This window comes from Xiphias gladius, chromosome 24 (genome assembly GCF_016859285.1).
Source record: "Xiphias gladius isolate SHS-SW01 ecotype Sanya breed wild chromosome 24, ASM1685928v1, whole genome shotgun sequence".
Taxonomy (NCBI): domain Eukaryota; kingdom Metazoa; phylum Chordata; class Actinopteri; order Istiophoriformes; family Xiphiidae; genus Xiphias; species Xiphias gladius.
In genome coordinates, this window is record NC_053423.1 from 17,804,651 (window position 1) to 17,830,133 (window position 25,483).

The 25,483-nt window shown below is 40.0% G+C and overlaps 1 protein-coding gene across 1 annotated transcript in view; it reads left to right on the forward strand.

Annotated features, from left to right (window-relative positions):
• The window catches only part of LOC120785956 (dolichyl-diphosphooligosaccharide--protein glycosyltransferase subunit STT3B), a 76,910-nt gene extending 52,049 nt beyond the window's left edge, over nt 1-24,861 (forward strand). Inside the window, exons 5-16 of the mRNA XM_040120981.1 lie at nt 5,244-5,343; nt 6,858-6,956; nt 9,256-9,402; nt 13,678-13,726; nt 14,453-14,607; nt 16,555-16,766; nt 18,357-18,544; nt 19,387-19,558; nt 20,135-20,308; nt 22,040-22,153; nt 23,834-24,040; nt 24,575-24,861. Coding sequence (XP_039976915.1) covers nt 5,244-5,343; nt 6,858-6,956; nt 9,256-9,402; nt 13,678-13,726; nt 14,453-14,607; nt 16,555-16,766; nt 18,357-18,544; nt 19,387-19,558; nt 20,135-20,308; nt 22,040-22,153; nt 23,834-24,040; nt 24,575-24,649 — 1,692 coding nt within the window. The 3' untranslated portion in view covers nt 24,650-24,861. The remainder of the gene's footprint in view (nt 1-5,243; nt 5,344-6,857; nt 6,957-9,255; nt 9,403-13,677; nt 13,727-14,452; nt 14,608-16,554; nt 16,767-18,356; nt 18,545-19,386; nt 19,559-20,134; nt 20,309-22,039; nt 22,154-23,833; nt 24,041-24,574) is intronic.
• Nucleotides 24,862-25,483: the final 622 nt, after the last annotated feature.

A 25,483-nucleotide genomic window follows, 5' to 3' on the forward strand; every position in this document is an offset into this window, starting at 1 on the left:
ACCTGTACCATCAGAGCGCATCAAAAGCTACATAGCTTAATCAAGATTTGATCGAACGCTATGGACACAGGACTCCTCTGGTGATTGTTTTTAAAGGTGTCACTTTGTTTGACTTTTTAGACTTTTTATGCTAATGGCATAAACCTACGGATAGCAATAGTCCATTGGTCAGTCCACCACTTTGGTCCAGACTGAAAAATCTCAAAAACTACTGGATTGATTGCTAGAAAATTTTGTACAGACATTCACGGTCTCCAGATGATGAAGCCTACTACTAACGCCAGCAGTGGGTCAAAGTTTTGACTTCTTCTGTCATATATGTCAACATCTGCTAAATGGATTGGCACAAAATTTTGCACATCCTAGGCGATGCTTCTTACTGACTTTGGAAATCTCCTATTTTTCCTCTGGCACAATTATGAGTTTAGCTTTTGTGGTTTTTATAGACATATCTCATCAATTATTGGATGGATTGCCATGAAATTTGGTACAGATATATTCACAACCCCCCAAATCAATTGTAATAACTTTGGTCATCCCTTAACCTTTCATGTAGCGCTATCATCAGGTTAAAATTCATGTTGTCCAATACTTAAGTTTATAATGAAAAGACTGCAAAGCTAATGTCATTTCCATCAGCCTCAGCTGTACTTTGTGTAATGCTTATTGATAAATATTAGCATCTTAATACACTAAACTAAGATGGGGGAACATGGGTAACATTATACCTGCTGAATATCACCATGTTAACATTGTCATTTGAGCATGTTAGAATGCTGACATTAGCATTTAGCTCAGAGAAATCCCTCACAGAGATGATAACATGGCTTTGGACTGAGTCTTGTTTAATTATAAGTAAGTGATAACATTTTAGCTCATAACTAGAGTAGCATATTAGTAGAAAGAGTAAAAAATCAGCAGGAGTCTGGCTTTTGCCAAAATTTCAGCTCTGGAGCGATCAGTGGAATGCAACCCTTCTGTTGACCCTAGATCATTAAATCATTTTAAAGTCTTTTAAATGAACCAAAAAGTAAGTCACTATTGCATTTAATGAAGGAGCACACACAAACACAACATTCATTTTAATTTTCACAAATAGAAGAGAAGAACACCCAACAAGAACAAATACACAGGCTGGAAACACTTGTGTACACACACGTACACACACACGCACACACACACGCACGCACAGTAAGCCCCTTCTCAATGTTGCATGCTGTGTTCTATATATACTCTTGAGAGTGGCCCTGTGGTCATCAGATAAGTCCGGTATGAAATGCAGAGAGCGATAACGGCTAAAAGGCTTTGCTCCCAACATTTTCTGATTCCCGCCCTCAGCTGTTAGCCTGTGGCTCAGGCAGAGGGCTGGCTGTTAGAACCATAATTTCAAATAGAGCTTGTTCTTGCACATGCACACACAGACACACTAATACATATAGACACACACACAGCTTTGGTTTTTGTCATGGGCATTCATCTTTGCATGGTCCTCTAATGTGACCGGATGGCCAGTTTCTTCCAATCCTTTACCTCCAGCTGATTGCAGATTTACCTCTCCATTCTTCAGAATAAATGGTCATGCCAGCAGAGTGCACAATCAGGGTGCATTGTAGTGTTTGCTAAATAACAGACGTTACATGCCAACTTCACATCATTTCGAAGTTACTGTGTTTACCAATCTCTGACTTTTGAATACCATTGGACAAATATCTAAATGGTAATTATGAATGGGAATCTTATTTTTAGCCATGCTAGTGGTATGGCTCTAGGGATGGTAATGTTGGTTGGTCTGTGGTTCCAATACCTTGGTCCAGCCTGGAATATTTCTGCTAGATAGATTGCAGTGAATTTTTTTTACAGATATTCATGGTCCCCAGAGGATGAGAGACTTTGGTAATCCCCCGACTTTTCCTGTAGCAGCATAGGTCATGGCAAACTGTATATTAAACAACAGTAATACAACAGTCGATAAGTATTCATTTAGTGTGTAAATTACATTAGTGGTAATCTCCATTTTGGGTTGTTTTGCTGCCCTGAACATTTGCAGATAGTGTCAATGGGAATTTTTCCAGTAGGTATCTTTCAACTCATTGACATGGCATTGAGTCTCCCTTGCTTTTGCCCAGCTAAGTATCCAAAGGGGAAAAACAAGCGTACAAATAATGCCATGTAACTTTGAATACTTGAGTCAGTATTGATCCTTACTGATATCAGGGTGTCTAACTTAGAGGGATTTTTATTAGTTTTTCCTTGACACAATCTGCTGCATTTGTCTGTCCAAAAAGGCACTTTATGATGGACAGGAGTCACAAAACGTAACTTTCACTGATTGAAAAGGAAGTGTATGTCCAGCTGAAAGGAGCGAATAATTCAACTGAGTGGTAATGATGGCAGAGAGTTCACAACCCAACTTGACCACAGAGAGAATGATTTGGCAATTTGGCAGATGCTTTTATCCAAGGCAGCTTACAAGTGAAAATACTTCAGATTTTGGTCAGTGTATGGCAAAATTGTTGAACTTCTGGATAAAGTTTTATACAAGCAATTGTATTCAAGCTACATTTCACCTACCACTTCAGCACTTGCAACCTGAGGGCACATCTAGAAAATATGCACCCAAGTAGTTATGTTTCCCATCTTATTGGTTTACCCTCTTATGGACATAAAAAATAGATATTCAAATGGTTCGAACCTGTGTTTTTTTTTTAGAAGGAATAGTCAAACATCATTTTTGGACAATTTTGACCACACCAGAGCTTAACAAACAAGCATAACGATTTACATTGACTTGTCCGTTTTTTCTGCATAGACATGACTTATTCGAAATGTGATTTGGATTAGACTGCTTTCTCCTTATTGACAAGTTGAGGAAAGAGCAGTGTAAAGGAGATACAGAATGTTTGATGCCTTCAGTAGATGGCAGTTAGTTTTGGCCAAATGAAGCCGGGGGATTTGGATTACAGTTTCTCAAGCACTCCTCCAGACTTCTTCTTACACCTGTTTTCCACTCTGTTTTCCTATCTATATCCTGGATAGTGACAAGCAACAAAAATTAACATACAGTGGCAGACATGTTGTATTTAGTCATGTTGTGCAGCCAGTAAGCTCCATCCCTGTGTTTCACGTGTTATGTTTTTAATTAGTTTCCAGCCAGTCAACAACAGATACTCAATCATGCCCTGTGTCAACACTGAAAATGAGTCTTAAATTGAAGCCCTCTCTGGTATTCATTCAAGTTACGTTATACATGCTATTAATTGACTGTCACCATCTAAGCAAACAGATGCAAACAACTGCCAAAAGATAATTGCACCTAACCATTCATCAAGGAACGTATTTAGGAGTTTTTCTTTCACACTCTGCCTTAATTTAGCATTTTAATGTTTTTATCAATTAGACACGATGTTCTTGTTTTTCCTGTGATTGCATAAGTGTAAGGAATACTCTTTTCATTGTACACAGCAGGTGCATTGGGGGCCTTTCTGACAAGCTGTTGCAAATAAAGGATCAAACAATTTGCATATATGCAATCCCCTTTCCTGTTTAATTCATTTTCCACTCTGCTGTTTCTTTTTCACATTCTAGCAGTTCACATATCTCTTTTCTCTTTACTGTGTCTTGCTTTCTTTTTCTGAACACTCTTGCATTTTCTGTATTATTTTACTCTTTATTCTTTCTATTACTTTCTCCATGCTCTTCTGACTTTCAGTCTAGTGCTCTGTGTTTCCATTGCCCTTTGCTTTAGTCAAGTACAGGCAATTGAAAAAATGTCAGTGAGTTTTTGTGGGATTCGTTTTATTGCCCCCACATCCAACGCTGTGATGCTTAGTGGACCTCAGAAGTAGTTGAGGTATAATTTTAGTGGCGCTTTTAAAGTTATTGCTGCATCTCACATTTTACATCTAACATGTAAAGTCTGATTGCCCAGTTTTTATAGATTCTATACACATCACCTTTTTATAGCTGTGTGCTTGTTTCTAATAGTGAAGAGGCAGTAAGATGTCTTTATGTCCCTTCTTGAATGATTCTGTTCAATGTGTTTAAGGTGAATTTTTTGCAGGGTTGCATGCATGAAAGAAGGGCTGCTGTATAGATTGATTTACTTTTACTTTTTGGTTAATTAAAATTGTGTTTAATAAAGGGGGTTCATATCATAATTGGCATATTGCACGTATTTAGTTTTTACTTTTATTTATATGCTGTATATTAAAGCTGCAACGATTAGTCAACTAGTCAACCAGCCAGTTGACAAAACATTTATCACCTTATTTGATAAAAATTGACTGAAATGATTAATTGATTAAGTAAAAATGCCAAACATTTGATTGTCCAGCATTCTCAAATGTAAGGATTTGCTTCTTTTCTCTCTGTTTTATATAATTGAAACTTGTTGGGCATTTCATAGAAAACAATTAAAAAATTGATTAATTGGGAAACTAATTGTCAGGCTAATCAGAAATGAAAATAATTGTTAGTTGAAGCTGTACTATGTATGAATTCTGTTTTTGTTTTTGTTTTTTTGTTTTTTTTAGACAGTAAAATTTGAAGTTAAGAGGTTAAATTACAAATGCTTAAGAGCTTGATTTCTTAAACATATTCAGTGTTGCCAGAGGTTAGAAACTGATTGTAGTGGTCAACCCCTTAGGGGTGACAGGCTGCGTACAGCACTGAATTCACAAGGTACAGTAACCTATGATTGCACATGAATGCACCATTGTTGCACACTTTTTAATCTGTACTTTCCATACAAACCTTTTGAAAGCCAAAATGAATAACATTTTGGTTGTAGTTGGGTTCAATGCCTGAATAAATTTGATATATTGTTGCTGTTCAATGATAACCATGTATCTCCAGAACATCAACAATGCATGAGCTAAGAAAAGCAGCCCTGTTTTAAGTTTTGTGACATATATTTTTCAGTGACATGTTTTTTTTGCTTGAGATATAGAATATTCTCGACTCCTCGACTTCTCGACTCCTAAGGGGACACTTAATCCTTCAGTTTAGCTAAAAAAAAAAAAATTTGTAGAATGAAAACCATTGGAAATTGACAAATATGGGAGACCCTGTGTGTCTCAGCTGGACTTTGTTTCAATTACCTCCCTTCACTTAGACAAACCTGACACTTTTCCTGCAAAGCTGATTTGTAGAATTTTCTCCACTCCACAGGGTTAGCTAATGTGATACAGAAAAACAAATTGAATAATCATTGATCATACAGGACCTTTGTGTGTGTGTTCTAGGTGTCAGCATGGGGAGGATATGTGTTTATTATCAACCTGATCCCTCTGCATGTGTTTGTGCTGCTGCTGATGCAACGCTACAGCAGAAGAGTCTACATCGGTAAGGTGCACACACACACAACCAAAAGCCATTAAACTAGACAATAACCTTTTAGTGTGTGACGTGATGTTTAAAACTCCCCCACATACAGTAGGTGAAATGGAAAACGTTTTCAGATCTTCTCCCATTAGAATAGAATGTATGGAATAAAGAGAAAAACCACTACCCCTTCCCATGTGTCTCCCAACATTGTTGTCCGAGCATTTGACCCTGAAACAAGCTCAAATGCCCAGTCAAGCCTGCGCTCATCTCTCACCTCCATAAACATTCCATCACCGGCAGTGCCGACATCCACACACCCACACACCACTTAGGTAAATACAGTTACCTGCTATCTGATCCTCTTTTTGTTTTTGCAACTACCAGAGGCAGAGCACCGGTGAAGAGGATAGGTTTGTTATTCCGCAGAATATCCCAGTTTCACACAGCACGTGGCGGCTCCAGCACATTATCTCGAGAGAACTCAAGCTCAATACTTCAGACCCTCCACCATCCACACATCCGTTGATAGCTTAGCCGTGGGCTCGTGGCAGGCACTCCTGTTGTGGTCAAGATAAATGATACTATGTCAAGTATCATTTAAACATGATTATATGTTGTACTCAGTGTAAATGTAAAGCGGAGTCTTTGAGAGCTTTGAAAATGAATTATGGACTCTTCACAGTGAGAGGGCTTTGACCTGCCTCTGCTCTATCTCCAAACAGTTCTTCAACAATGAGATTCTACCTGACGATACTGGGTTGTTAGATGGAGTGTAAAATTTCCTTCAGTCTTACTGTTCCTCAAGGATATCTGCAGCCTGAGCGTCATCTAGCATCCTCATGCGGCTTTTGGTAGCAAATGAGAGATGGAGAAATATGTTTGTAGACATATCCTGTTAACAGAGGAGACATTAGGTTTTCAAGCACTTCCTACACTCTTCACCTTCCTTCCCAGCTTCATCTTCCAGCTCTTCTTTTCAGAACCAGGTGTCTCACAGTCACAAACGCAGGAACATACAAAAGGAAAAAAGAAAATTCGGGTTTAATATAATGCCTCGCAGTCTATGTTCCCTCACAAATCATCTCTCTCTGTCTTGAGTCAATAGCAGATGTGTGAGAAAGAGATTGCTGAGGGCGGTCACAACTACTTCAAAAATGAAGCACACTCTTCAGGAAGAGTATGAAATCTTAATTAAGCTGGTGCGTCTGTGAATCGGTTCCCCCCAGCTACAAAGGTGGGAGTTGCACTGTTCTCAGCACCGTCGTCTCGCTCCAGGCCTCCCTGCCACGCTGCGCCGAGCCAGCTCCCATTTTCTCAGTAAATGACACTGGATCAGGTATTTTGTATTTACTCCCTCTGAGGTGCGACAGGGAAAATGAATAGACTTTAAATACCACTACTGAGGTTAATTTTCCTTAATGGGAACCTAACTCGAGTGGTGGAGAGGAACAGAAGGTTTTCGGTGGTTCAGTAGTTTATTTTTGATTGTTTGATTTCTTATCTGCTATGGTTTGTCTCTTGTCTCTTCACAGCATACAGCACTTTCTACATTGTGGGTCTCATACTGTCAATGCAGATCCCTTTCGTCGGCTTCCAGCCAATCAGGACCAGCGAGCACATGGCTGCTGCCGGTAAGTCCCACACTGTCTACCTCTGGAGTGCCTGATCTTGCATTCTTCTTGGAAGTTCTCTCCTAGAAAATTTCAGTATGAACTAAATTCGGAGCAATTGCTGATGGAAGTCAGCAATTCTTGGAAAATGTTGATGCCTGATTTTCCAAGTTATGTCTCAGTCATACCTTTTCTTTCCCATGTCACAATTACATGAATGCACAAGCATATTTCTGTTTGCTGTGCCTTAAGCAGCAACAAGCAGTTGTTTGTGCTTAAACCTGCTCTAATCAATGTTTTTATTTTCATGATGATCAAAAGTGTGCTTATAGTGATAAACCCACAGAGAATTATCACTCAACTCTGCAGCTCGTAGCGCTGCCAAGTGTTTTAATCTCTTTCAGCTCATTGTTTTGGTCTTACGGCCGACTTAACTGTTTTGGTTCATTTACAACATTCTCATCAACTTTGTTTCCGGCTGTACTATGCCTGCCAAGCAGCAAACAGCAGACAAAGTAAGTGACTGGTTGGTGAACATAATCATGCATGATTTATTTTCATCCAGTGGCCAGAAACACGACTCCAAGAGAATGCTAATGTTGCTCCGTGTCTAAATAGGCAACTGTTTAACACATTTGCTATAACAACTTAATTAGGTCATCATATGCCAGTGTTGTGTTTACAGCTTGTTATGCTACACACAAAAGGCCCAAAAAACAAAACAAAACTGAGACTTTTGTTATCATGAAAGCTTGAATTATAGTGAAATTGTAATTGTAATTTAAATGAATTTTAACACTGTGGAACATTCCTGTTTGAAGTTACATAAAGTAACTGAGCAGATTTTCTGTCTGGGATCTGTAAAAGGACACACTGATACAATGCAGAGAAAGTATTTCAGAGCTTTCGTGTCAACTTCCAACCTGCCATGACACTGCCGACAAATTTATGCCACAAAACACAGGGGGAGAGGTTCGGGCTGACTGCAGTAGTTCATGTATTAAAGGTGTGACTATACATAAGCCACTTGCTTGTTATCCAAAGCACTTTACAGTACCGTGGATGCACACACTTAAAGATTGGCTGGCTGCAGCGGAAATTCAATCCCCTTGCGCTGACAACGTTAGTCATGCTCTGTCTGTAGTAGAACACAGGACCTTCCTAGAATACATTTACCAAACAGAAATATCTAAGCAGCTTCACATGCCACCCATATGGGTTTAGCACTTTAAGTACTTTTCATTTTTGGCTTGGTGGTAGTTTATTAAAGCTTGTTCAGCTTCGCCTCTCAAGTGGGCCCATCTGCTGCCTGACAGCACGGATGAGTGCGTATGTGTGTGCACAATTATTAGGTTCATTTACATCCAGATTGGGAGAGGACTGTTAAGGCAGCTTCAGGACACTGAGCAGCACCTTTTTTCAGAATTGTCTTTACAGTGCAGCAACCAGCCTGTTTTCATACGTGTCTACAGCACAAACAGCATTATGAGAGGCTTTGAAGAATGCACCACTAAAAATCATCTCTGCCTCTCTCTGTTTTTGGCTCCTCACTCTCCCTATCTCTCAAAGAGCGAGTGTGTTTTCATGTCGCCAGGGTAGCAGCTGCTCAGAACATCTGCGGGTAGCATTCAGGGAGCACAGTGGGCAAGCAGGAAGAAAGTGACAGAGCCGTGGACCTGTCGGTACCGTTGTGATATCAGCCCCTCAGGCAAGCAGGCAAGGTGGCACAGAGTGACAAGCGTGTTAGCACCATGGCAGCTCTCCAGGAGACAGGCAGGGGCTTAACCTTGGAAATGGGTGAGACCTGCTGTGGGCGGTGGTGAAGCTAGCAGAGGAGTTGGGCAATTTCACACAAGGTTTGTAAAAGAACGGGAGGTGGCGAAACAGAGGGGTACCGGGCCTTTTTTCAATTTTTTTTTTTTATCGAGTTCACCGCACAAACAAAGAGACACACTGGACAAAATAGCACTGAGAAAGTGACAAAGCAAAGGCACGGAGGAAAGGAGTATGATTGAAGTGGCTGCAAAAAAGAAAGACAAGGCGAGGGAAAGAGAACGGCTTATTTGCACAAATCTGTTTCATGCATTTGAAATACATTGTCCTGCAGTATTTGTCTTTCACATCTTCCTGAACAGCCAAAGGGGCTGTTCAACTGCTTTGTTGAGAATTCTGCCAAACTGACAATGGCACTTTTTCACCACAAAAACCCACTTTGTACCCTGCAGGAGGCAGGATGAATCAGGGCCTCCTCAGTTATTCAGTGTGAGTTTCCTTTGTATGTTTTCTCATTCTTTTGCTTCTCACTATGACTTTTTCTCAGGTGTGTTTGCACTTCTCCAAGCCTATGCCTTCCTGCAATACCTGAAGGACAGGCTTACCAGACAGGAGTTCCAGACACTTTTCTTCCTCGGAGTCTCTCTAGCTGCCGGCATGGTCTTCCTCACAGTGATCTATCTCACATACACAGGTCTGTATGTCCCACTCAGATGTAGTTACCAAAAATATTTTGTTAACCGTTTAGGAATTACAGATATTTTTATACATAGTCCCACATTTTCAGAGGCTCAAAATTAATTGGACAGTTGACTGACATTAAGTTTCATGGCCAGGCGTGGCCTGTTCCCTCATTATTTGGTGATAAATTAAACAGATAAAAGTTCTTGAGTTGATTCGAAGAGGTGAAGAAAAACCCTTCACAACATCCAGCCAGGTAAAGAACACTCTCAAGGAGGTAGGCATATCACTGTCAAAGTCTACAATCAAGAGACGCCTTCATGAATGTAAATAGAGGGTTTACCCCAAGGTGCAAACCACTGGTAACACTCAAGCACAGAATGGCCAGATTAGACTTTGCCAGAAAACATTTAAAAAAGCCTGCCCAGCTCTGGAAGAAGACTCTTTGAAAAGATGAAAGCAACATTAAGTTGTACCAGAATGATGGGAAAAGAAGAGTATGGAGGGGGAAAGCAACGGCTCATGATCCAAAGCAAACCACATCATCTGTCAAACCTGGTGGAGGCCATGTTATGGCATGGGCATGTATGGCTGCCAATGGAACTGGGTCACTGGTGTTTATTGATGTTGTTACTGCTGATAGAAGTAACAGGAAGAATTCTGAAGTTTATAGGGCTGTACTATCTGCTCAGATTCAGCCAGATGCTGCAGAACTGATAGGATGGTGATTCACAGTACGGATGGATAATGACCCAAAAAATACTGTGAAAGTTAACCCAGATCTTCTCAAGGCAAAGAAATTGAATATAGTCACCTGACCTCAAGAGGGCTGAAAAGCATCTCAAGGCATTTGGTGATATCCTGGGTTCCAGACTTCAGGCAGTCATTGACTGCAAAGGATTTTAGTATTAAGAGCCTCTGAAAATGAGGGACTATGTATAAATATGTCTGTAGCTCATAAACACGTAGTGTGATATTTTTTAAACACCTTATATCTGAAAGTCTACACGTCAGTCACATCTTGATGGCTTTGTTTCAAATCCATTGTGGTTGTGATCAACTGAAAGGAACAATACTTAATTACTCATTTCAGTCAATTAATCATCATTATTCCCTGCTTGTAAGAAATTACCGTCAACTGCAGCCAGTAAAATGGGAAATGTATGAGATCTTGTCACGTGGCAAAGTTGGTAAAGACGAGCGGCCCAGTGACACGCGCTCAGATAATCTTCCAATCGTGTGAATATTTAAAGCTATTGCCAACAAAAACTGTTAAACATAATCTAGTTTGGTCTGGGTTTTTTCTTGGTAGTCTTAATGTAGGATCAATTTTCTAATGAGAGTGTTATACTCCAATAATAAAATAGAAGATGGTAATGTTTTCACTCCCATCTGTCTGTCTTTTTATTAGCAAAATATGTATTAAAAAAAAAATTATCCTGAAAATTGACTAAGATTTTGGTGGACAAATAGCCGTTTGTGCAAGTATCAGTTGACTAGATTTTGATAGTGATCCAGATCTGGGATATCAGCCATTTTAGATTTTGTTTCCTTATTTTAGCCAAAAACATTTTGTGTGTTCGTACACTATCCCATGATAATCTGACCTCCAGTTCTCCCCAGTGGGCTGCTAGTCAGCACTTGGTTTGTCAGAAAATTAAACCTGGAAGGAAAATGATAAACAAATATAAACTTATGGATGCTGCAGCTTTGTAAGTTGAAGAACTGTTGAGCGTTGGCGGAGGATTTTGCTCTATCAAGTGCCTTTTTGTGAACTCGTATATGTATTGTTTTTGACTGGCCTGGTTGAACCCTGATGTGCACAGCAAGCTGGTTGATCTCTGTCCTTGTTAATGTTTTTCTCCATTATTTTCAGCTCTGCCTTTATTTGTGGCCACAGCAGAGGCCTCAAGGTTTCAGGCCTTTCAGATGTTGCCTCCTTGCTATTTATTAATTTGTCTTTTGCAGAGGTATTCATGTTTAGGATGACAATACAGTTGACCTATTTAAAGGATATACATAGCTTACTATGTTATCGTGAAAGCACAGATGGAGATGGAGAATTTAGTGTTAAAAAAGCACAAATTCCTCACAGAAACCATTTTTAAACATCTCTCCACAACATCACACTGGCTTTGCCAAGAAATTTAATATAGTTCATTGTTTAAGAAGAGAGGTCACTTATCCCCTTAGCTAGTGTGTGCACACCTTTTTTTGCAGTGTGTAATGACCCTTAATTAGGTATGACTGTTTTTCCCTGACATCATATATTGGTTTTCTCGCCTCGATCACGATAGCAGATTATTTACTTGCCTTGACCAAAAATCTGACACTCTGTCGCTGCACATTATGCAAACACTGCAGCTAGGGCTTTTGCCCAGAGCAAAGATAGAATTGCACATTACTTAATAGTGGTATCGTTAGATCCTTAGATTGGTCGCCTGCCTGCTTTAGAACTGGCCACTCATTTATGATGCAGATGTCCAGTCTGCTGGGGATACTGGCGTCCACTGGACGACTGGTAAACGTTGTGATCTGTCAGCCGTCCGAATACAGCAGTGGGAGTCAGTGACTGTTTGGTGACAAGCCAATTTTAAAGCAAGTGTGCACATGTCCTGCTCTTGTCTGTCAGACTTTTTCATCTCATAAAAATCTCTGCAACGGGGGGGGGGGGGCTGGGTTTCCTCAGTATCTTGAACACGGAGCAAAGTATTGATTTGGTTAAATCAGTGTCATCCTTTAAATCACCTCTCAAAATATCTCTCACTTTCACTGCTTTTCCACTTTTCTTGCCTGCTTTGGTTCACCGCTCTGTAAATTGTTATTTTAGAAGTGTTCTATTTTTTGCAATGGGGATTATGTCATCATCAAGATTAAACACATTTTTCAAAATCTCTTTTTAAAAGTAACACAGGACATGATACCGCTATGTATGTTGGTGAAAACACGTCACAAAATTTAAAAGATGGGTCTGAGGCTTTTGTTTGTGTTGTCTACGTACAAGTGAGTGTGTGAGTGGCTGTGAGAGCCCCAAGGAAACAGTTCAGAGCTGAAATGTATTCCAGATCAAAGCTTAACCAAAATAAGACATTTGTATGCACACATAAAATGCCCTGTGCGGTCTAATTTGTAGCCTAAATGGTTTAAGTTAAATTTATAAACAAGTCAATTCAAGTAATTAAGTACCATCAATAGAATACATTTTCAGCATTGACACAGTCTCTTCTGAGGTTTTTCTTGGTTTTGAACCACAGTTGGCAGACAGTTCAGCTTTATACATTTTGGTCACTGGGCTCCACATGAATGTTCTTTAAAGACCCTGAAAACCTATTTTCTCTATCAAGTACTTACTATAAAGCACTTCTGTGTTCCTATCAGAGTTTAGCAACATTTCAATTCGAAATGCGATGGCGGCTGAGGATTTGTTTGCTTTTGTTGCTGGCCCTGTCAGTCAAATCTGATCAAACCACATCCACACAGTCCCGATGAAGCAGATTAGCTGCGTTTTTGACTGTTAGAGCAAACCTCTAGTGAAACAAAAGTTGTATTTACATTCAGTGTTACTCACTAAAAAACATTTTGTGTATCTTTGAGGTATAATAAGTGGAATGCATAGGTGATTTTTTTTTTTTCTTTTCTTTTTTTTTGTGTAATTTGTTTTCATTATCATCTTCTTGCTGCGTTTCTTAGCACATTACCGCCAAGAAACGGGTACTGAAACATAATGCTTTAGGGCTCCTAGTGGTCAAAAGCTCCACAGTGTACCTTGTAAACTGAATTAAAAAAACTAAAATGTTTCTTTGAACTTGATCATGCTTGTTGTCTATTTAGTCTTCAATATTTATTGTTGTAGAGAAATACATAAGCTCGGAAACCAATTTTCAGGGGCTTTAAATAAGTGGATGTAAATTACCACATTATGTAGTACATTTTAATTTAGTTTCACACAGTGAACAGTAAGGCTGTACTTGTAGATATCTGTTGTGTTATCATCACGCAATCGCTGCCACACGCTTTGCCTGGCTGTAAGTCAGATAGATTTGCTGTTTTATTTATTCAAATATTCACAGGCTGAGTTTACCTTGTAAATAATTACACTTTCTTGTAACAAAGGACAGCCAAATGAAAGTATTTTAAAGTTGTTTTAATATATTTTTTTTCTGTTTCACACACTTCAACAAACTTCCTGCACGCCTACAGACAGTTTTTGTTATTCCAAAGCTCAAATGGAAAGCATTAAAAGTCGAGCATTTCATATTTCTTTACTGTTTGTCTTTTCTTTCTCTAGGGTACATTGCTCCGTGGAGCGGTCGTTTCTACTCTCTCTGGGACACAGGGTAAGCCCTGACCTTCACACTCACGGTCTATGGAACACTTCAATTGAGTGCATGTGTGTATTTTCTAAGACAGCTATAAACCCCCCACTCCACGACACCCTATTCACCCCATTCACCCCACTCCACCCCACTCCCCCACCATCCCAGAGGGGAAAACAGTACGACACAGGCTCTCTGTTGAACTATTGTCTTACTTCCAAAATGCACCAGGCACCCTGTGTTCTCCAAATGGACTGCAACATGTTTGGTATTTCAGCACACCCAATCAATTCTCTCCCCATGTGCTGACTGAAGCAGTATGGGATGGGTTGTTTTTTTTTGTTTGTTTGTTTTTTTTCTCCCTTTCCTTTCCTTTTGAGACTGATACTAATTCCTTAATATGCTGTGTGTTTTCTCTTTCTCAGCTGTAATCACGAAACACTTAAGAGAGAAATTTTTAAAATCGTATAGAAATTGCTGTGTAAAAGCCCATAATGAATAAAGAAGGAACACACAGATCAGAACCTAACAGCGAAAAAAGAACATTACTCATCAGTAGTGCTAAATTTGTTCATATTTTACCATAAGCATGCTGGGGAGGTTAATTATCTTTTTTGCTCATAATTCTGGAGTTAATCAGGACGATCTATTGTATAATTTGTCTCAACACTCCCAACACGCTTAACCCGACATGAATTACATCCTGTCTCTCCCTCCTCCCCCCACCCTCCCTGTCTCTATACCCAGCTATGCTAAGATCCACATCCCCATCATAGCGTCGGTTTCGGAGCACCAGCCGACGACGTGGGTCTCCTTCTTCTTCGACCTCCACATCCTGGTCTGCACTTTCCCAGCAGGCCTCTGGTTCTGCATCAAGAACATCAATGATGAACGAGTGTTTGGTAGGAAGGTTTTATCGAACTCCAGCTCTACAGTTTTTTGAAAATGTGCTTCAAAACCTTAATTTGCCCTGTGGCAGAGAGTTTTGAAGTATGAGTAGCTGCTGATTCCAGATATATTTTCCCCCACTCTGAATTCTCATCTCATTTTCTTTCCTTTAATGATCTCCTCAGTGTAACTCATCATAGAAAAACAGGATGCTCGTAAATAATGTACCGACCCTATAGGTTTGTGTTATGTCCTCTTTATTTTTTTATTATTTTAACTTTGTTTCTCAGAAATCGTGTTTCCATCCATGCAAGCAGCATGGCTCTAGGGATGGCAAGGTCATCCATCGTCCGTCCATCCATCTGCCCACCAATTTGGTTCAGACTGAAATATTTAACAACTACTGGATGGACGGCCAGGAAATTTTACTATAGAACCAGAGGTTTCTGAAATGGGTCCTCCTGCTTCACAACTCTATTGGCTCATTCAACATTTGTTAGTTTAACTAAGATAGCCCTTTAATCGCTAATTGTTCTGCTGTTCTGCTTCATTAACAGTGATAAACATGAATTATTTGTAAAAGGTATATAAACAGTCAATTAAAACATGCCCAGACAGAGTTTAGTGATAAGGAGTCTTGCCTGGTAATCTGAATGAATGCCTCCTGGTTTAGGATACATTCCCACCTGTACAATATATCCTCTGTCTCCAGAAGAGTGATGCACTCTCAGCTTTCAAACAGCCTGAAAGAAAAAGATTGATTGGGAATGAACTTCTTTAGAAAACAAATCAGTAGCAACAAGGCATCCCTGGATCAAGGGCAGAGAACCTTTGAGCACTAGAAATATAGTCCTTCAGCATCCTGTCTCTCCCTCAGACTTAATCAGCCAAATACAGCTATTAATTAGCCATGCACCTGTTGAGCCGGGTCAGCGCTTTTCAAGGACAGACAGCGGCCAGCGCTCTCTCCATTTAGAGTTTTGAGTTTTGCACAGCCGCAAACAAAATCCCATTAACTGTCTAACTTATAATGATAAATTTGTTTGCAACGTTTCGTTGCTAGACCTTCATCAGGCAAATGGTTTGTAACAATGAGAGGCAATCTTAAATACGAGTGGCTGTAAGCTTGCAACCAGTCACATAACCCCACATGCAATAGAAAAGCATAAATACCAAACATCAGTTTACTATAGAACAGTTTCTAATATACATAGAGCCAGAGAATTTAAAAACTCTATTAACAATAATAGATAATAAATGTACCCTAAAATTCTTACATTAAATGGTTAAATTAGCATAAAATAATGCTTAAATCCCCAAAGGCTAACCTGCATTCTCAAAAAAATACAGTCCAAGACATTACGGGAGATTTCGTAGATGAAACCGGAGGGATACATTTACACGTCATATGAAAAGCAGCGTCAATACAGAAATAGAACCCTTTATAATAAATACAACAAGACCTCTCAAAATTCTAGTGTGCAAACACTTCATTTGTTAAGTAACAATAATCAACTCTAACTCTACCCTATCACAACTGCATACATTATATTAAGTAGGTCCTTATAAATAGATCCTGCAGGCCCCAAAGAAAAAAATTGTAGTCAAAAAATGCACATATTTGGCAGGTTACATTTGTGGGTAAACCTAACATAGCATATAGAAAAAGTCAAACCAATCTTAAACCCTCCACGATACTTAATAAAGCAGACACCGAGGCTCAAAAGATTCATGCAGCATTCAGGTAACATAGACTGATTATGGAGCATTACTCGTACAACTCAATTTCTCTTTTTCATGTCTCTATCTCCTTTTCACACTCTCTACCTCATTCCCCGTCTCTCCTTTACATTCACACCGTCCTTCTCCTTGTCTGACCTTTGTCTACTTTGTTTTTCCGTCTCCCATTCTCTACCCCCCACGCCTCTCTCCCACCACAACCTTTTACCTCTTCCTTCCAGTGGCCCTGTACGCCATCAGCGCAGTCTATTTTGCCGGCGTGATGGTGCGTCTGATGCTGACCCTGACTCCGGTGGTGTGCATGCTGTCGGCAGTGGCTTTCTCCAGTGTCTTTGAGCATTACATGGGAGACGACACAAAGAGGGAAAAACCCCCCGCCGAAGACAGCAGTGACGAGGACGACAAGAGAAATTCTGGGAATCTCTATGATAAGGTCAAGGCAGGAATACTGTATTGATGTTCCTATGGAAATTGTCTTTTCACTCATTGCCCCATGACAGGTCATATTGTCACAATGCTTACATTTTGGCTGCGAAATATCTTAAATTTCAATACTTAAAAAAAAAAAAAAAAAAAGGAAAAGTCAAAAACAGTCACTGAGATGTTTTTCTACTTCAGTGTTGTTACATACTTTTATATAGCACCTTTTGGGGTTGGGATTTATCAGTTGGAAGATTGTCAGCTTCCCTCTTCACTCCTCACCAATTTGGGTAAGCTGTGACTCAACCATGATTCAGCTGCAGCTGTTTGATACCATGATTTTGGCTGCCTCCGATTTTGGACTGCCAGATGTATTCATTGTTGAGTCAGTCTGTTTTTTTTTTTTAATTTTTTTTATTCCAGTCCATGTCATAATCACATCATATCATGCGCTACCCCCAAATACCTCTCCTCTAAAGGTGTTGCTGAAATGAAAGTAAGGTTGTGTAACACATTTTGTAAAATCGACAGATGTTTCAAAAATGACCTGTTTTAGTTTTTGAACATCAAGACAGCATTGGTGCTATTCTGTTTATGATTACTTTGTTTGTTACAGATCCTTGCTGCCTTGCGCTGGAAAAAAAAAAATGCAGTAATGAACTTTAGATGTGCTTGAAGACTTTGTTTAAAATGCAAAGGCAGCACGTATTAACAGCGAGCTTAAAAGTAAAGCAGAGATGTACCAAAAGAGAAGATTTCAAGATGATAGAAAACAAAGCAGGTTTCTAAAGAGAAGGCTCTGCAGATCTTTTAAGATGAGAAACCCATTCAATATTTCTTCAGGCTTTAGGAACACTCAGTGCTTTTTAGTTTAAAAAAAAAACAATGTAAACAACATTAAAATATAGCTCTGCAGTGGGTCCATACAAACAATTTATCTCAAAGTGTTCCTTTATGGGTTGACAAAATTATTCTACTTCTTATGCTGAATAAATCTTTTAGAAACCCTGGACTATCTGAAAAGTTGAGTGTCACAAATCGGAAAACGGGGCTCTATTTCTTAGCTCATGAAGAGTTGACGCTTCACGGGGTGCTTTTAAGGTGCACACTCAACCTGTAATTCAGCATGTATTTATTAGCTTCCTTGTTCAGTAACTTGTATATTAATTAAATGAGTTATGTTTAGATTATGAGTCAGACCAACTAAGCAGTTTCAGCAGTCAGTTCTGTTTCTTCAAACGTTGTGTCATCTGGTTACCATCTATTGTTCCTTACTTTCAGCAACAGTCTGTGTCAGAGGAAATAATTGGAAGTGCTAGTTGAAGACTCGTGTTCATATTGTGCACATCTGATCCTCACCGGATTTTCTGGTTGTCTTTGCAATTCTCTGCAGCAGCTGTAAAAAAAAAAAAATTATTAACTCATCTCAGGGTTCATCTCACAATCCTCAGAGCCCCTTCTTCAGACAGTACAGAAAGCTTGAGGATGCTCTAAGATACATTGCTCAATTAGTTCATTCAATAAGTTATTTCACGCAATGATTCATATTTCTGGAACGCTTCAGACTTTGCTCTCCGTCATAAGTGTTTGTCTCCCCCTGCAGGCTGGAAAGGTGCGCAAACATGTATCGGAGCAGGAGAAAGCAGAGGAGGGTTTGGGTCCAAACATTAAGTCCATAGTCACCATGCTAATGTTGATGCTGCTGATGATGTTCGCCGTCCACTGCACCTGGGTCACCAGCAACGCATACTCCAGTCCCAGCGTGGTGCTTGCGTCATACAACCACGACGGGTACGAATTATACACGCACGCACTTTGGTTTTAATGTGTTAATGTATTTTAAATAACCGCAAGGAGTGGAGCAGAGCCCCCAGTAATAGGACATAATGCAGAGGGATGGAATGCTCCACGTTGCATGCAAATTAGCACATGTGTGTGTGTGTGTGTGTGTGTGTGTGTGTGTGTGTGTGTGTGTGTGTGTGTGTATGTAGGAACACACAGAGCAGCGCATGTATATTTCATAAGAGGTTTGTGGAAATATTGATAAGTGCACCTAGAAGCTTTAATATGATTACTTAACTTAGTGTTTCTAGGTCACAGAAGACATTTGTGAACCATCGCTGAATTTACAAAAAGCTGTTATATTATTCTGTCTGAGCTTCTTTACAGGCATAATTATTCTCTTTAAGCATTAGGGGGGAAATATTGAAGGCCAAGACTAAATCGTAAACCCAAGTTCTCATACATATATTAATGATATCTCGGCAGTTGTCAGACAATGGTTTAGCCCTGCTACTTGGTGCCGCATCGCTGTCACTCTGCTCTTCTTCCCCCCCCCCGCACATACACACCCACACACACTCACATAAATGCGCACACACACAGACATACAGTAATATGATTACCATATCTACAGTTAATTGGTTGCCTGGCTTTCTGTCTGTTTCTGCTGCTCGAGGTAAATGTGGGACATGAACGTTCAAAGTGTGAGGTGTTTTTTAACCCTGGGTTTATAATGCATGGATGCTCTATTTTCAGCTGTTGTTGCCCCTCTGATTCAAAGTCTTAACTGAAATATTAATGGTCTCTGCAGCCATATGCCTGTCAACAATGTTATCTGTCAACCTTGTTAGGACGCGTAACATCCTGGATGACTTCAGGGAGGCTTACTACTGGTTGAGACAGAACACGGACGAGCATGCACGCGTCATGTCGTGGTGGGACTACGGTTACCAGATAGCCGGCATGGCCAACAGGACCACGCTAGTAGATAATAACACATGGAACAACAGTCATATAGCACTGGTGAGCCCTTTCTGTTTCTCTCTTGTCTTATTCTGTTTCTTGTCCTCATCTCAGTGCTCTCCTCCTGTTTTGCTCATTGGGTGCAGGCATAGACAGAGAAACAGAGTATTTCTTCTAGCAGCCACTGGATGATTAGCGAGCTCTTCAGTGAATTTTTTATGTAATTGCTAGATTCTATAAAACCGCTCCGTCCAACAAGCCAGATAATCTTTGTTTGCTTAAACTTTTCCCATTGAATTTTACACTGTAGGGGGATTTCAGTTAATTGCTGTCAGAGTCTGTGGGTTTGATTTATTTTTTTCTCTCTCCCTCTCCGCTGCCAAATGTAGAGGAATGTTTTTATCTTTTAGTTAAGGCTGTTAAAGCCCTCTAGCGTTCTTCTCTCTTGCTTTCTACCTGCCACCTATTGTCTCCTCAGCATCTGTCCACAGGAAATGTAATTAAAGAGAATGCATGATGGATCACTGTTTAATAATTCCTGTTTTTTTGCCGCTGCTGTACTGAAGCACCATGTTTTGTCAAACAGAGCAAACCCCAAGTAAACTATGACTTGTCATTCTTCACCACTGTGTCCAGGTTGGGAAAGCCATGTCCTCCAATGAGAGTGCAGCCTATAAAATCATGCAGTCGCTAGATGTGGACTACGTGCTGATCATTTTCGGGGGAGTAATCGGCTACTCGGGCGATGATATAAACAAATTCCTGTGGATGGTGAGGATAGCGGAGGGAGAGCACCCGAAGGACATCAGGGTGAGTGTGAGACAGCAGAAGCTGCGTGTCACTGCAGCTATTCTCTAGGAAATCGTGTAGCAAGCACTTACACAGCAGTGAAGTCAATATTTTCTTGTTCACTCTTACGTTTCTGTAATGATGCTCAGGGTCAAGACTGATGTTTGCTCATAATTGTAGCTTGTAGGACAGACTCTCTTTAGCCAGTTGTGGTGCGTTCACAACCCTGACCTTGCTCTTTAGCAACTGAGTTTATTATACCACCGACATAAGGTAGTAGCTAAAGTATAATTGAATAAAACTAACACAGAAACTAGTCCTGCTAAAAGCGAACTAGCAGAGCTGTGATTTCTTTTGGCTTGGCCAAACCTAGAGTACAATATCTGGTTATATCTGACAATTACATTTTTCATTTTGGGGACTGTTCATCCTAAAAAGGCATAAAAATAAGGTTTTACAATTTAAAAAGCTGTTACACACTTTCACAATTCAGAGCCTTTTTTTCTCCTCAACTTCACTTTTTCTGTAGTTATTGCTGTCTACCTGTATAATGCAGAGTACCTAATGAATGCTGCCCAGCAGCTGATATAAAATTCTTCTCCGGCACACGAATGCACCACATGTAACTACAAGAAACAGCCCCAAAAACACGTTCTTTAGATTTAAATGCACTCAAGAAACTGGGTTATTCAGAGAAATAAGAATACATACCTAGCTGCAAAATGAATTTAGATGTACTAAAATAATCTGATTTCTCCTTTACTCTGATCTTGGTTTGGAAGCAATACACTACTTGCGGTGAAATATTCAGCAGCGGAAACCAACTTAGTTAGACTTCCAGAGGCTACTTTGTGTTAGTTAGAATTACGAGGATGTATCACTGTGCATGTAATGATCTCTCCCATCATCCCGCCACTCTCCCGTCACAGCATTACTTTACCTGTGTGGAGTCTTTGTCATGCACATGTGTATAAGTAGGAAGGAAATGCGAAACCCAGCTAACCTTATACGTAGGCAAGGAATCTGTGTTCTCCAGGAGGAATCTAGTTGGGGAAACAATGTTTCTCTAACCCTGTACCCCAAATACAAAACTGAATTTCATGAATACGTGTCATGATAAAAATTAATATAGTTACTTAACGCGGTAGTTCAGCAGTTCGGGAAATGTGCGTCTTCGCTCTCTTGCTGAGAATTGGACGGGAAGATTGATAGCATTCTGTATGGCAAATGGGAAAATGCAGCTAGCAGATGGTACAGTTAGCTTAGCAAAAACTCTAACGGGAATACACCTAGTCTTGCTCTGTCCAAAGTAAGCAAAATCCACATACCAGCACATCTAAAGCTCACCAATCTGATGTACTGTACATGCTATTGTATAAGATTTAACGTAAAAATTGTCATTTTTAAACAAGTGTGTGACAACAGTTTCAAGGCAGTTTTTTATGTTTATGTGAACACATTAGCTTTAATAGATATAATTGATATAATTAATTTATTTTCATGGACCATGCCCTTTCTGAGCCCCAGCAATTAGTCTGAAATTGTCCCCAAATCCAATCTTAATCAGTCTGTATCATCAGGCCCTGTCACACTTAGGACCTGTTACAGAATTTTAATGACAACAAAATGTTTCTGTCCACCTTTACCACCAAGAACTGGCACCAGTCGGCCAGTCCTTGGTGCTTGTGCTACTAAATTACTTTACCAACTACTAATTTTGTGGACCTCACTTTCCCTCCTTGTCTTCCTTAGGAGAGCGACTACTTCACCCCACAGGGAGAGTTCAGAGTGGACAAGGCTGGTTCCCCAACTCTGCTCAACTGCCTCATGTACAAGATGTCCTATTACCGATTTGGCGAAATGCAGGTACGCAAGTTCTAACCAGACACTGTTTTCACTCTCTGACCAGGGTTAACCAGGGCCAGAGAGAAACTTCCCACTGAATTTTTGAGAGATTTTTTGGGGTTTTGGATCCTCTTCTTAGTTACAAATACTTTTTTACTACTTTGCCATCATCAATGAAGTAAAAAAAGTACTACTACAATATTTTATGCAGCTTAACAAGCAGCTGCCACCAGCAAAGGTGTAAAAAAAAAAAAAAATATATAGCTACAGAAAAGGATTTAAGGGGGTCCCTTGGGGATCTCCTGAGGTTTGGAAAGTGAGGAGTTGGAGGAAAAAGAGGATACAGGAGGATTATGAAGGACTGGCAGAAGCTTTGAAATGTGCCATGGCTACTTCTGGCAGCTAGGAGCGGAGAGGTGCTTGCATCCCTGCTGTAAATGTTGCCCAGCCAACAGTTCAGCATGGGACATGGAGAGAATCAACGAAGCCGCCATCTGCAGACAGACAGCCAAAGATCTGTGCGGCTCACAGCGATGATTCAGGGTAAAGAGATGGGAAGACTGAGGCACAGTAGGAGACGGAGGATAGGAGGGAGTGAGCCCATTGAGGGAAGAAAGAAAGTGTTAGAGTAGGTGGAGTGGATTAGATAGTTTAGGATGCAGTTTATAGCGGCGAGCGAAGATTAAAGGATAATACTGTAAATGGATAATACAGTACAGAGTAGAGAGAGCATATAATGAATAGAATCAATCCATGGTTCTAAAACCTATGCATCGATCTCCTTTTCTTAACATTTAAAAGAAGAGTTGAAAAACAGTCCAGAGACTAAACTTTTGTTGCTAAAAATAATTTAATATTTTATACTCTGTCTCCTCTGAGGCAGCCTGAAGGCATACAGGATATACTGTAGATAGAAGCCTGGTACAAAAAGGGAGGGTGAAACTGGAGACTGAAAAGAGAGGAGGAAACGGGAGGAAAAAAAAAAAAACAAGGTAGGTAGATTTTAGAACCGAGGTAACAAGGGCAAATCAAATGTGAGAAAGACACAGTAACAGTAACAGAGGCTGGAGGAGGAGCAGTCAAGGGCTTTCAGAGCGGAATAACAGGAACGAGGCTGTAAGGGGCCCGTACAAAGTGTAATGTGATTGTTGCTAAAGGGCAGGCGCTGCGCTGTAATCAAAGGGCTATCAGACTTTTTTTTTTCTTCTATAATTATGTTTAAGTTTTGTTTGTCCTTTTTTTGTTAAGTGCAAATGTTCAAATTAATAAAACAGCTGTGGGCTGGGGCGAAATTAAAATGAAGTTGCATTTCATTCGTCTCCATAAGACAATCATCCAATTGTGTAGCAATGTTTATGTGTTCCCTTCTGAGGAATATTTCAACCTTCGCTAACTTTTGGTAAGAAGCAGTATTTCCCAGAATGTCGAACTATTACTGGGTAGTTTTATTTCAGGTGTTTTTCCTTGAAAAATTACTGAAATGTTTAATACTTTAGCCAGTATGATTGTGAAACAGGTATTAAATTATGCTCTTTGCGCTATTAAAAAGGTCTTAAACCGTCTTAAATTTAACTTGGTGAACCCTGCAGAAACCCCTGCATTACTTCAAACCAACAAGCTGTTTGCTTGTGTCATTTTAAACCAAGAGACACTACTAGCTGCCAGCAAATTAACCAAATGACAACCTTCCCCGTTTCCCAGCTGGACTTCCGGACGCCACCTGGCTTCGACCGGACGCGTAACGCCGAGATCGGCAACAAGGACATCAAGTTCAAGCACCTGGAGGAGGCTTTCACCTCAGAGCACTGGCTGGTCAGGATCTACAAGGTGAAGAACCTGGACAACAGAGAGCCGCTGGACCACAAGCTTCGCAGTGTAGTGCCCAAGCAGAAGTACACCTCCAAAAAGGTAACAGGAAAGATACAGAGGGGGCGATCCACTCAATGATGCATGTCACATCAGTGTGTTGGTGATTCATTTTGGCGTCCAGTTCTAAAAAGATTAATTTATTTTTTATTAACTGAAGGAAAAGGTCACCCAAAAACAGAAATTCCTTCGGGAAACTTCATCATTTATCATTGTGACAGTACTGGTCACAACCCCTCTCTACTGATTTGTCTGTCCTGGTTCTCCTGACTGCAAATTGGGCATACCTTTTTTTATCTTGTGTTTAAAGAGCAGTTTAACACCCTGTTTTAATTGGAACCCATCCACTTCACCGGAAGCGTCGTTTTCACTTGCCGACAATGAACACAGCGGAGGTGACTCGAGTTTAAATCAATCATAATTATTCATCGTAGTCATCAGGTCATAGGAATAGGTTCTGATTGATACATAAGTCATTTATGTCCAATTATACATCATAAATTCGGGATCAAGACTACTTCATTTAAAGAATGTTTAGTAAATAGATTTTTTTTTTTTTTTCCCCTCTCTGACTAGACTGCCAAGAGGAAGCGAGGACACATCAAGAACAAGCTTGTCCTGAGGAAAGGCAAGAAACTACAAAAAAAATAATGATGATGATGATGATGAACTCTTCTAGGAAAACAAACAAATACATGCGAAAAACCTCTAACAACCAATGAAGAAGAATACAGGGGCTGTTAATGTGGCACTTGGTCTCAAGCGCTTCTCATTAGAGCGCCCCTGTGTGTTGAGGAAGTTGAAGTGTTGTATCTGGCTAGCTCCAGAACTATTGTCCGTTTTATCCCGAGGAACTCTGTCTTGCTTTTTTTTTTTTTTTTTTTCCTCCCTCCTGTTTTTGTTTTTTCTTGTTTTTTTTTTCCCTTTTTTCTGTTTTTGGTTTGGCTTTGTTTTTTGTTTTTGTTGGTTTTTTGTTTTTGGGGGGTTTTTTGGCTTTTTTGGGGGTTTTTTACTTTGTACTTGAATGTGTGGTAAGGTATAGGGCTGCACAACTTGGTTTGGCGTCTTAATTTTCTTGGTACGTTAATTAACTGCTTGTGAGTATGGGGGGTTGGGTGAAGGGGAAACGAGAGAAGACAAGAAACATTTGCACCAAAGACCCATCGACCTTGCTCTATGGCACATGTGAACTTAATACTGAGAGTGAAGAAGCGCAGGAGTGAAAGCTGAGGACTTTGTTCCTGACACGTGTACAGAGGACAGTATGCGGTATGGAGGAACGTTACCGTCTAGGCACAGCCCATCTGTAATATTAACCTTTTTATCATCATCATCCACTCCTTTATGTCTGCCTGGCTCCCTGACCCTTATTTTTCAATGAATTCTTAAGAAAAAAAAAAATTGGCCTAATGTGTAAATATGTTATGTAAAGAAAATGTCTACAAGGATGATAATATATTGGATTATTGTGGTGATTTTTAAATA